Source organism: Triplophysa dalaica, chromosome 8 (assembly GCF_015846415.1).
Source record: "Triplophysa dalaica isolate WHDGS20190420 chromosome 8, ASM1584641v1, whole genome shotgun sequence".
Taxonomy (NCBI): domain Eukaryota; kingdom Metazoa; phylum Chordata; class Actinopteri; order Cypriniformes; family Nemacheilidae; genus Triplophysa; species Triplophysa dalaica.
This window is the reverse complement of record NC_079549.1, coordinates 17,593,133-17,604,886: the sequence shown is the minus strand read 5'-3', so window position 1 is coordinate 17,604,886 and position 11,754 is coordinate 17,593,133. Positions and strand designations below refer to the sequence as shown.

At 37.6% G+C, this 11,754-nt stretch overlaps 1 protein-coding gene across 3 annotated transcripts; it reads right to left on the bottom strand.

Moving 5' to 3' along the window:
- Positions 1-684: 684 nt before the first annotated feature.
- On the bottom strand, positions 685-11,252 carry tfdp1a (transcription factor Dp-1, a). 3 transcript variants are annotated; one of them, XM_056755678.1, is made up of 12 exons: positions 11,130-11,252; positions 8,787-8,871; positions 8,649-8,715; positions 8,293-8,396; positions 5,260-5,381; positions 4,810-4,975; positions 4,527-4,673; positions 4,369-4,437; positions 4,134-4,285; positions 3,886-4,052; positions 3,669-3,747; positions 685-1,910 (listed from the first exon to the last, which is right to left on the bottom strand). In XM_056755678.1, exons 2-12 carry the CDS (start codon positions 8,796-8,798, stop codon positions 1,769-1,771), a joined length of 1,227 nt encoding a protein of 408 aa, XP_056611656.1. In that variant the 5' UTR covers positions 8,799-8,871; positions 11,130-11,252; the 3' UTR covers positions 685-1,768. The 3 variants fall into 3 exon arrangements, with proteins under 3 accessions (XP_056611656.1, XP_056611657.1, XP_056611658.1); XM_056755679.1 differs by lacking the exon at positions 11,130-11,252 and adding an exon at positions 9,851-10,074; XM_056755680.1 differs by lacking the exon at positions 11,130-11,252 and adding an exon at positions 9,554-9,825.
- Positions 11,253-11,754: the final 502 nt, after the last annotated feature.

The window sequence follows — 11,754 nt, the reverse complement described above, 5'->3', positions numbered from 1 at the left end:
ATGGAATAACCTGGTCATTCAATATGTTCAGGTAGTCAGCTGCAACTTTCTTTTGAAGGGCAGTGAATATTTTTGTGTGCATCTTTTGAAATTCACAACTTGTATCAGATTGTTTTGTTTTTTTATAGTCTCACTATTATTACTACTACTACTAATAAATTATATTCTGCAACACGGTTTAACCAAAAGTTGTTTTCTTAACCTAAAAACCTGTAGTCAAATGCAATGAATAAAGCAACAACAAAATACTACAACGGATTCATCCAAGGGTATATGCATCATAAGACACATGTAAACATTAGGCTATTTTAAGTTAATTGTTGCAAATGGCTTTAAACAGACAAGCCCATGGGAGAGGTCACTTGCCTTCCGCAGCTTGCTTAAACTCTTTTGAAAAAGCATGAAAAGAAGAGGAAGGAAAGTCCAAAATGGATTAGCCTCAGCCTCTAAATTAGCAAACACCACTGGTGTAGGTACAATTCAAATGCTTACAACTGTGGGATTTTATGTACATTAAGACAACAGAACACAAATTTATAGTAATATAAAGTACTCAAAAGATCCCATGTCTCACATAAATGTCCTGTTTAAAGAAAAAAATTCAACAGGAAAACACCAAAACCATTTCAAAGTCACACTATAGGTTAATGGTCCATATTCAAATCCAGTCAGACACAAGGCAAATATATAAAATAAAGTTTAATGAAATTAGTAGTATTACATTAGTGTCGCAAGAAACACATCGAGTTTGAGTTCTTAAAACATACTATATATTTAAATTTGAAACTTATATTAGATTACAGAAAAGTTGCTCTGAGGAGTCAGTACAAGGATTCTTTTTTTTTAAATGAAATTCTCAAAGGGAAGTTGAGACAGACCTAAAACCCATATCTTTTTAATACACAATAATATTCTTACACGCTCCAAGCTATAACTGACACAAGAGGACACTAGAAAACATTTTCAGGAGATCTGACATCATGTCTTTAAGAAACGAAGCAGATTCCTTTATCTGCTTTAAGGTTTTGAAGTGTCTCTAATATCCTCTGGTGTCTCTAAGACTGGTCAGCCTATGAAGCTCTGAAACCAAAAGAGAACAAACAAACAAAAAGACTGACTTCTCAGAGTCCTCCAAAAAGCGGCACTCTTCAGAACGCCAAGGAGACAAACACACAAGAGGAAATTCTACAAAAAAGCCTGCAAGAAATCATCAGGTTAGCATACAAAAAATTGTCCACACATCCAAACACCTGCCCCTCCATTGGGCAAAAAATAGCAGCCGGCTTCATAGGTTCTGGAGTCAACAGTTTGCAACAATCAAGCCAGCACATTCAAAAACAAAACAATCATTCGAAAGGAGAAGAGAACTATTTCACACAGATATCACACAACATTTTCCAACAGTGTTTTTCATGGCTATATGTCAGAGGGGAATTCTTCGTGAGGACCGTCACGTGGATCGGAGCAGATAACGTCAGGCAGGAGCGCCACAACTGGATAAAGCGACGCCTCTAAACTTTAGCCAGCGGCAGAAAAGTAGAATTCCCAGGAGACAAAACACAGCCAATGATGTGCCCGTCCTGAGCTAAGAGAGACAGGATGATAACAACTCATCCTGTTAAAGCCCGTGTTCTTCAATGCCCTTCTCAGGTAAAGAGTGAAATACAGTGAGATGCAGAAGTGGGAAAAGGACTGCGTGGTTGATCGATCCTCGGACAAGGCGGCTGAAAGAATTTGTGCACGATGGACAGGTGAACAAGCGATGGGTTTAGTCGTCATCATCGTTTTCATCAAACTCATCGTCATCCTCGTCATCCTCGCCCATGTAAGAAACGGGGGTCTCGACACGAGATCCGCTGTAGTGGGAGTCATTAGAACTAGAGGCCATTGTGGCATCTGCACCAATGTCACTACCAGACAAACAGGAGGATAATGCATTGAGAGGTTGTTATTAAGGCAACTATTTAAGCAAGCAAACACAAAAACTTATCTTGCTTCAAATAAACAGTTCAGCTCCACTGAAAAATTTACCATGCTGTTTCTAAAATGGGTTTAACAATATGGCACAATACATCGCAATTAGTGGTGGGCCGTTAACGCAGTGAGACTCTTATCGCGCGATAAAAAAAATAACGCCGTTAATCTATTCTCAAAGTTGGGTTGGGAGTTGGGTCTATACTACGCAAGCTATGATGACTTTCACCTTGATATTTTAGCGCGGATGTATACCAGCTTAACTGCACTGTACGGGGCGAGAACGAGATTTTTCAACTCGCATGATTCACGTCATTCGCGGAAGCAGAAGCCGCCTCATCATCTCATAACCAGGGCTTCATTCGCGCGATTCGCGCAGCAAGTAGGTCTATTGGCTCTTTGCATTAACATATAAATCACTCGCGCTTGACACGCCATTTGCGTTTGGTCTGAACACAACATAACGTTACTGTGAAATTACCGCATCAAACGTGACGTGCTAACATGGATGCAGCTATGAAGCCGCCGGGTTTGCTTCAGGGAATACTAATTTTTAAGAAGCTTCCCAATAGAAACATCGACAAGACTAAGGTTGTTTGCACCTTGTGCAATGCGGAATTGGTTTAAAAAAAACACTTTCTCTCAACAGGTAGTGGTCTAGCTTTAGTTGAAACCAGTAACTTTGTATTGAGATCTCATGTATTATGGCTCCTGTATGACATATCGCTTGTTGCTCCCTCACTCTTTGTAAGTCGCTTTGGATAAAAGCGTCTGCTAAATGACTAAATGTAAATGTACTGTAGGAGCTCTTCCAGTCTCAAGTACCACCTGAACGCAAATCATCCCTTAGCTAATGCGGAAGTAAACACAAGTTCATCTTATTGAACATAATTTAATTTTCATCACCAATTATCATAGTAGAACAGCTTTCTCAAGCAGTTTGTGATGCATTTTGGAAACAGGAGATGAGCCCCTGGTCTAATGCGCCACCTGGCTTGAGAAACCCGTTCTCAAAGACTTACTTTTAGTCATTATTTGGGTAACACACATATTCTGAATGCCTTCGGCAGAATTCAAATGAGCCATTTTAATCTAGATTAATCTTGGAATTAATCTAGATTAAAAAAATTAATCTATGCCCACCACTAATTGCAATACATTTTTTTATTGTAAAGCTTTGTTTTTTTTTAATGATGTCTGTTGATGTAATTGGTTGAAATGCCAGCAGCCAACATGTGACTAGATTGAACATAAACAATGTTATTTTAAAAACATTTGTTAAAATGTTTACATGTTCAATTAAACTTTCAATATTGTAAATTCTGTAACTCTAAAATGATTAAACATCCTAAAATTGCACCACAAAAGGTTTGACATAATTCTTTATTTTTAGAGAAATAAATATGTTGCGTAGGTTTCACTTTTCAAGTTGTTCAAAAATATTGTAATAGTATTACATTGGGAACGCAGTATCATGTATTGAATTGAATTGTGATCTGACTTCATCATTAATCCCATAGTTTCAGACTATAATTGTTTTAATAACAGTTACATTCCTGGCAGTTTCACTCATTGTCACAGACAAACAAAATTGGTATTTTGTTCAAATATTTCTGGTTATCAAAAACGGTCTCTTATTCTAAATGCATCCATTTTTTTTATGAACACTTGAAATGCGCACAACAGAAACTCACCTCCCAACATGATATCGGCCTCCGTTAGTCGATGATGTCCCCGTCATATAGACATTACTGATTGGCCCCTGTGCCATCTCTGCATGAAAACATAACAACTTAAAATATCCTTATGTATCAGAATCCTTAGAATTGTTGCAGTTTGTAGTATTGGTTGATCTAGATTTCAGATTATTGGTCTAGTATTTCTGATGTCTGCTAGCCTGTCTGCACTTACCTATGACATAGGGTTCTAGTGCTTTGGGCACCAAGCTTCTGGCCGTCTTTAGGTCCTCAGCAGAACACTTGCCAACCTCGAGACCACAGGCCATTCCCATGCGCTTTAACACCTCAACATCATCGTGAATCTCAAACATGCTGTCAAAGTTGAAGAGGTACTCAAACCTGACCAGAGAAACAGAGAACAGAGGCATTTTAAATATATTAAAGTCTGTTAAAGTCTACAGCTAGTGATTTAAATCATACTTGTCATTGGATATGCTGCAGTCGATGACTGTTTTCTTGCTGGTGTTGACAATGATAAATGGCAGGTGTATGACAGAGTTGGCAGCTGGGGGTCTTTTTGTCTGTTGTTCTTTGTGGCGGTTCCTTTGTACAAGGTTCTTGAAGGCGATTTGCTACAATAATCATTAGGTTAAAAATTATTTTCGACTGCAACATTATATTAAAAATTGTATAAAGCAAAATGCCAAATTCCTACCTGTAAAATGAGTTCCTGGAGTTGTGACTGTTTCTGTTTGATTCTTTCCAAACGTCTTTGCCTCTCCACCTTAAATAGAGCATGCATTCAGGATGCAGCACAAAAACCTCATAGGATAACTCCAAACCTTTACTCAAATGCAGGAGCAGGCTACCCACCTCCAGATTCTGGCACTCCTGAGCAGAATTGGTGGGCAGGCCAATCCATTTGATCTCTTTTTTCTCTTTGGAGATGATGTTCATGGCCATCAGCACATTGAGTGCATCATAGACACGCCGTCGAATGTTCTTTTGGTCATACACGTGCTGAAAAATAAGGAAAAAAGCATTTGAGAATTTAAAAGCGACAATCGAAAGGACTCTAATCAGTTTATCGAGCTACACATCCTCTGCATTGACTTCAAAGCTCTAGATCAATTCCTGGTCACAGGCAGAGGCTTACCGCATCATTAGGGGAGATGTGATTATCACCCGAACTGAACTCAGCCACAAGCTCATCGGCAACCTCATTGTAGGTTGTGACACCCTTCCGCTGGACCTTCTCGCAAACCTTCATGGAGAAATGCCTGAGGCCTTTACCGTTCTTCTCCCCTTTCCTCCCCCTCTTTCTGAAGAAAGTAAGGACCAGTAGTGCACAATATTAAAAACGGATAAATATATATATATTTTTATAAATGTATTGTTTCTGCATTGTAGGCATCTTATATAAAGTACTAAAGTGGTGCCATGGCACAGTGACAGCAATGTAAATGTCTTTTAAAAAAAGAGAAACTGCCTCGAACAGCTGAAGACACACAGAAAAATCACCTTAGTGTTGTCACTGTACGTATTTTTAAAATACACCAAATGTGTCATTACAGCTTGTGAATTATTCCGCTGAATTCAAGCTCACCCCGAGGACCATGGCGAGGCTTCTGATGGTTGACTCTGTGTGATAAACTGAGAGCTGGGTGTGTGCGGGCTGTTCATTAGGATAACATTCGAGCCACTGGGCCTTTGAGGTGTGCTGATGACCTGCAACAAGTAGATGGTCAAGTTTACATTTATGTAAATAATGCTAAATAACTTATTATTATTATTGTGGTAACAAGAAAGGTTATCTAATAAAAGAGCACATCACCAACATAAAGCGTTTCATTTTTAAGCTGGTTACTGGACATTACTTCTTAATGACATATGGTGTTATGTCTCAACGACATCTGGTCAGAAATAGAGAACATTGCCATGATGAGTAGGCAGATGGTTAAACAGCAAGTGACAGTTAGAGGAGCCAGCATTTTCTGTTTAAATTCACTTTTAACTCGCTCTAAAAAGCGTGTTTCAATCTTACCTGAAGGACTTTTGAGAAATATCTGACTAAGACCTGACTTTTTTTATTGGAAAATTATGAAGTGCAGAAAAACTTTTCTAGAAAATCAATGAATGTTACAGATGTATCTGCCTCAATGATCAGTAATGATTCAGTGAAAAATATAGATGGTTTTATAGAACGCACCTGCATTAACTTCATATCTGTGTTTGTTGATCGGTCTGGCTAGTGGCTAATAATATAACTATTTATATTTTATTTAAACTAATATATATTTTATTGTATAAAAACTGTATTTAACTTATTTTATTGTTTATACATTTTATTAAATAAACAATTTATTTAACAATTTATTAAACGGGTCTTGTAACTTTCTCATACTTAAGTTTAGCCAAATAATGGTTCTTCTACTGGTAACCCAAAATAATTCTGGGTTGACATACATGGGTCAAAGACCTAAAAGTGTTTTTAAGCATAAAAACAATAAGTGTAATAGACTTGTTCGATGTCGTGTAATAGCTGGGGGCGCAGCCTGGGGCGGAGTCGGTGTGGGAATGCCTGGCATTAGCCAGTTTTGTCTACATAAAACACTATTTCCGTTCAACAGAGAAAAGACAAATAGAAAAACCGAGCTGTATTGGGTGGGAAACGTGCAGTATCTATAACTGAAGAAACGACTGAACGAAATGGCCTGGAGTTGTGGTTTCTTGTCAATTTTGGTACCTGATTGAGTCTCCAGCTAGGCGACAATTGTAATATCCGTATCCCAGGGTCATTCAACTGTCTATATTTTTATCTAATGTTCAGTAAAGCCATGCTATAAAAGACTAGTCAGTCTTAACATGTTAAATCAATACATTTTATGCACAGTTTTGACTGTAGCACGCGATGGTTTCACACATTAAAGTCCATTACAAGGAAACAGTTTATCGCTGCCTTGAACCATTTTAAGCTTAGAACGCAGAATTTTATGTTAATGTTTGATATCAGTGGTAAAGAAATGTATTCAATTATTTGGCTATAGATGGTGGTTGCTTCGATTTTAAACCACAAAGCTGCTTGCTTATAATGGATGTCTATGGGGAGGACAGAAGTACGTATAAGGGTTATTTTAATCAAATAACAGTTCAGTATTGCCATTACGAACCATAGAAGCATTAATATTTTACATTGACCACTGTAAATAATTTTTAATTTAGCGTTCTTGACTACAAAACTAACTCCATGAAAGAGTGCAAGATAATAACTTGTCACACAAACTATCCCAAACTTGGGGTAAAATTTACCAAATCACACAATCACTGAAGGAATAAGTGTTTTTCACGATAAACATTTTAGAAAGTCCCTGAGTCGCTATGCAGGGGGATGGGACTACACAGACAAATCAGTTTTTTTCACAGAATATAAAACGTCAGAGATTCAGAACACCAACATAGCAACTTTTCCACACTGCACAAAGTAAAAATCAGTCATAATCATTACAAAGAGCTCGGATCAAGCGCATAACAAGGTCCACATGCATTTTTGTAATGGACTGTTTTCCCCCACGGCACAGACAGATATGACATTTTTGTGGGCGTTCCCAGCTATGCCCACTAAGTCTATACTGCTTTAAATTGTTTCTGTTAAAAAATAAATACATTTGATTTTGTTTTTCGAGCAAATTTTTTTTTTTTTTTAAACAGAAGACTAAAATTGTATTCAGTGAAACAATCTTGTCAGGCATATTTTCATCAAAAAATAATTTATGACATAATAAAGATCTTTCACCCAAAATGCTAATTAGTTTTAATTTTTTATTTTTACATTTGCCACAATCCTATAGGTTTTGCCCATTTGTCAATAAGATTTTTTTACTGATTTAAAGCATAATAAACTGTAATATGCCCCCTTATATTTATACATGTTTTAATATGTACAAGACAGAATAAGCATGTTGTTTGAAATTGTTCATAAATATTCTGTTACACAGAATGACAATGTAACATTAATTTATCCAAATTTTGACATTTTATTATGCAAAAACTTAGTTGAAACCATAAAGTATACATTTCACTTACATTTACTGTGCTTTCTATGGACATAAAATAACTTTTGTAAATGTCTTTTGATGCGGACATATTAACGTCTTTTACCAACATTTAACTTACTAGCTAATTCAATTTACTTATTTCTTTCGAATGTTTTCATAAATAATCTACACGGACTCTATTATTTGCGGATGTGTACCGAATTAGTTTGGGTCACAAAGTATGCATGTACAGTTACGTTTGTTTATGTGGTTTCTTTGAAACCATCTAAACTTCTTTTCAGATGGATTCTGACATTTTATTATTTTGTGTTGCACCCAGTAGAGACAAAGTTGCCAGAAAGAGAGTAAGCAGAAACAAAATCCTTTCTATTGAGACCCGATGCAATTTGGCATCATGCTGATGTCTACATCAATACAGCGCCGGTGTAGATAAACTGGAAATTGGTTACAAAGTCTGAAAAAACAGTCAATAACAGTACTCAGATGTGAAAAACAAACTGAAATTGTGTTCAGTGTGAACAAATTTAACTGTGAGACTTTAATTCGACCTATCTCAAAATGATCACTGCCTATTCAAGTCTTACCATATGTGGTGTGATGTTCACGTTTGAAGGGCCCAGTGTTTTTGGCAAAATCTGTTTTCCAACTGCCACTGTCTGTGGATGCACCGTCACCAGTGAAAGTACACCTGCAGAGTTACATTAGCAGAAATCAAAGATAATGTACACCAAGTTCAAGCAGGTGTCTGGCCTTTCTAAACACTACTGCGAGATCTAAAATCCTCAAGGGCTGCGTAACTTCATAAATACAGCTGCTGATGCAGACAAGAACCTAACAGATTATACATGAACTATCCTAAAATGTGACATCATAACAACTTCACAAAGCAAGAACGTTTTTCTTATTTGATGCTTCTATCTCACACTTAACCTCTTCTTACCTTTGCCAGGGCTAAAGTTCTGATCAATGAAAACCTTCAGCTCCCCATTGGCTTCAATCAGACCAGCCTATGGAAAAAAAGGATGACCGTGAACTCATTGACGTACACTACTTTCCTATCTAATAAGGAAATACTCACATCTTTGGCCATGATCCTTGGGGCTGAGGAATAGATGCTTGGTCTAGCTGAAAAACCTGAGCCAAATTTCCACAACAAAATGTCTCTGCAACAGAAATTAAAACTGATTTGGCAAAAGAGCTGAGGATATTACAAGACTGTAACCAAGGTTACCACACAAATCTTTGTCATCATAGAGAAAATGACTACGAAGGAATGTTTTTTTTATTTTGCGACATCCGCCATTGGGTCACATACTATCACACTTTTAAAGGGATGCTATTTGAAACAAGTAAATCAGGTATTTCCATCTATGGTCTAGTCTGGTTTTCAATATCTTCCAAACTGCCATGTTTATAACCCTTGTTCATGCACATTGCATTCCTGAGAGCACTGGACAAACACCCTGGCTAAAGCTTGTGAGCTCTCTAGGGAATTTTTTTACATTCGAGTTTATAAGTCCTTGTAAGTGATGCTCAGAAAGGTTGTCTATGTAGGCAGTTTACTTGGATTAGAAACATCTATACTGGATAAAAACGAGGCCCGCCGATTTCCTTCCAGCACCAATCCATCTTATATTACCAGACAAAGAGTGATATCTTTCCATCTCTTTAACGTGAAATATTCCACCCTTGCATTCAAAACCAGCATGCAATCTTCTAAAACTCATCGATATGCAACAGTTTACATCGTTTTAAGCAACTTTTTGCACAAGTAAAGGGCCCTTATATATATGCTGAATTAACCAACAATTTCCCTTGCTGTAAAAAACACATGTAAACACTTACAGCAAACCGAAGGGGTCGAGACGACCGCATTAATTTGTTATTAGTATTTTCTGCTTCAAACATAATGCAACCAACTGGAGCCATATGCACTAGAATAAAGCGTGTTAGCCCAGTTAGCTAGCTGCCTTCCAAACACGTTTTGCAACGAAACCCTCCTCTAAATGGGATCAAAATGTGCCCGTCCTGCTTCATCGTTACCGGATCGAGTCTCGTGCATGTACTCGCATCGTTTTGCGAAAGGATCGTACGCGATTGAGCGCCTGGAAACGAAGTGTGTAAACTTTCCTCTGAACTTACAGTCTTGAAGCCCTTTGCCTTCTTAGGTGCTGTTTTTGTTGGCATAGCCAGTTAGCAAGAGGACAGAGGAAGAGGAGGTCTGAGCCCCATCTCTCAAACAGGAAACAAAGATAAATCAAATAATGTCAAGAACAAAAAGCCCATGTGCAATAATTGACCGTGATGCTTTTGTAATAAGCACTTTGGAGCCGTTTGGTTTTAGGATCATGGCACAGTCATAAACCCCAAAATGGATGCGGATGTTAAGCATGCACCTAATGCATGGCAGCTACTGATGGCCGTTAAATGTTCATATCTGGATTCACGCGAGGATTCAAATGATCCATATCTTTGATCAAAAGTTTCTCCACTAGAACTTTGGTAAAGAAAACTTTAATACACTGAAAACAGGCATCTTTATACATAGCAGCACAGTTGACAGTCATAACACTTCAACTGTTGGGCAGCAGAATCATTGGTCTTTCCACGTTTCTTTCTTTAGGTGAATGAAAATGCTTTAAAGGAGGTAAAATGATCGTTTGCTCCCTGATCTGAACTCATAAAGGCAGGAATGGTTTTGGTTTTATGCCTGGCAGCCATTTTACATAGAAGCTAATGCAAAGCCATGCAGTTATGCTTTACTAGCCTGCTAGCTGAAATGACAGGTCCCATTAACCACCTAAACTTGTCATTGTCTCAATAATGAAATACTCGCAGTTATGCAAGATTATCTCAACCTTTTCATATGTAGAAAATAAGTCTAGTAAGCTCTGGAAACAATTAAATAAAGTCACAGTTTTGAAAAAGCAACCATACGAGCTGGGTACGTTAAGCTAACTTTCACTCAAATCGAGGTCATCTCAACAGCTTTCAAATAACTCATACGGATTTTGAATTGATATATCAATTATATACTATATAACATTAAGGCTGTGCGTTTTCCAGCGGGTAAATATCAGCGAGCATTTTACATTTCAATAAACTGGCAGAAGGATTTGACATGGGTTAGCTTGGTAGCTAACACCAGCAATTTGAGACAGTTTCCGTTTTTTACACAAAAAAACAACTATTTTGTACAAATGGGTAACAGACAAACGATTACAGATGCGATTTATAATCACATGTACACCCAAACTGAGGTAAATAGCCAATATTCTGGTAACGTTACACACATTTGCCAAATTGTCATCATTTGCAAGAGCAGATGAATGGCAGCACTTTAAGTATAATAAATGACTAACACAAATATATTGATCAAAGATGTATGCGTGGGCTCGAATTTGCCCTTGACCTCACTTACGGTCGATTGCATTCGCGTCCTAACGTCCGCCTTCACTGTCTATCGCTGAATGAATAGACGCGCAGACAGTAGAAACTGCTCCCTCTCTGGGTCTGTAAAACTGAGCTTGGCGGTGTAAACGCCACGAGAAATCCGATTGGACGACAATACGCATGACGTCAGAGTAGCGTAATAAGGAAGTTACGGTTGTGCTAAACTCTTATTGGCTTGTGCTCTACGGTGACTGCTGTTGTGATTTTTTCATTGGTTAATTTCACTGGATCCGCCCTTCACACGGATAAGGGCGGAGCGTGCGAATGAGTACATGTAAATAAACGGAAAAACCTAAAAAAGTTTAGGTTTAAAATAAAATATTCTTAAAACCTACAAATATTTAAACAACACAGCCAAATAATATCATTCTAGCAAGTGTTCGCACGTTTAAACAACTTTTTTTAGAGGGAACCACTACCATTGAAGGAACCTTAGTGACCTATGGGCTTTGTAGCCAATCAATATAAAAGAAACAACAAGCAATATGCAATAAAATTGTGTTTAAGTGATTCTCTATTGAATATAGAGGATAAGAAGCAGCTCAGATTATGACCAAATATGGAAAATGTTTAAAAATGCAAATATTGTCAAT

Coding starts and splice junctions, on each gene's coding strand:
- tfdp1a (XM_056755678.1), bottom strand. Junction 4,674..4,809: donor ACATCTCCCCTAATGATGCG/GTAAGCCTCTGC, acceptor CTTATTTTTCAG/CACGTGTATGACCAAAAGAA. Junction 4,053..4,133: donor TGCAGCATATCCAATGACAA/GTATGATTTAAA, acceptor TTCTCTGGTCAG/GTTTGAGTACCTCTTCAACT.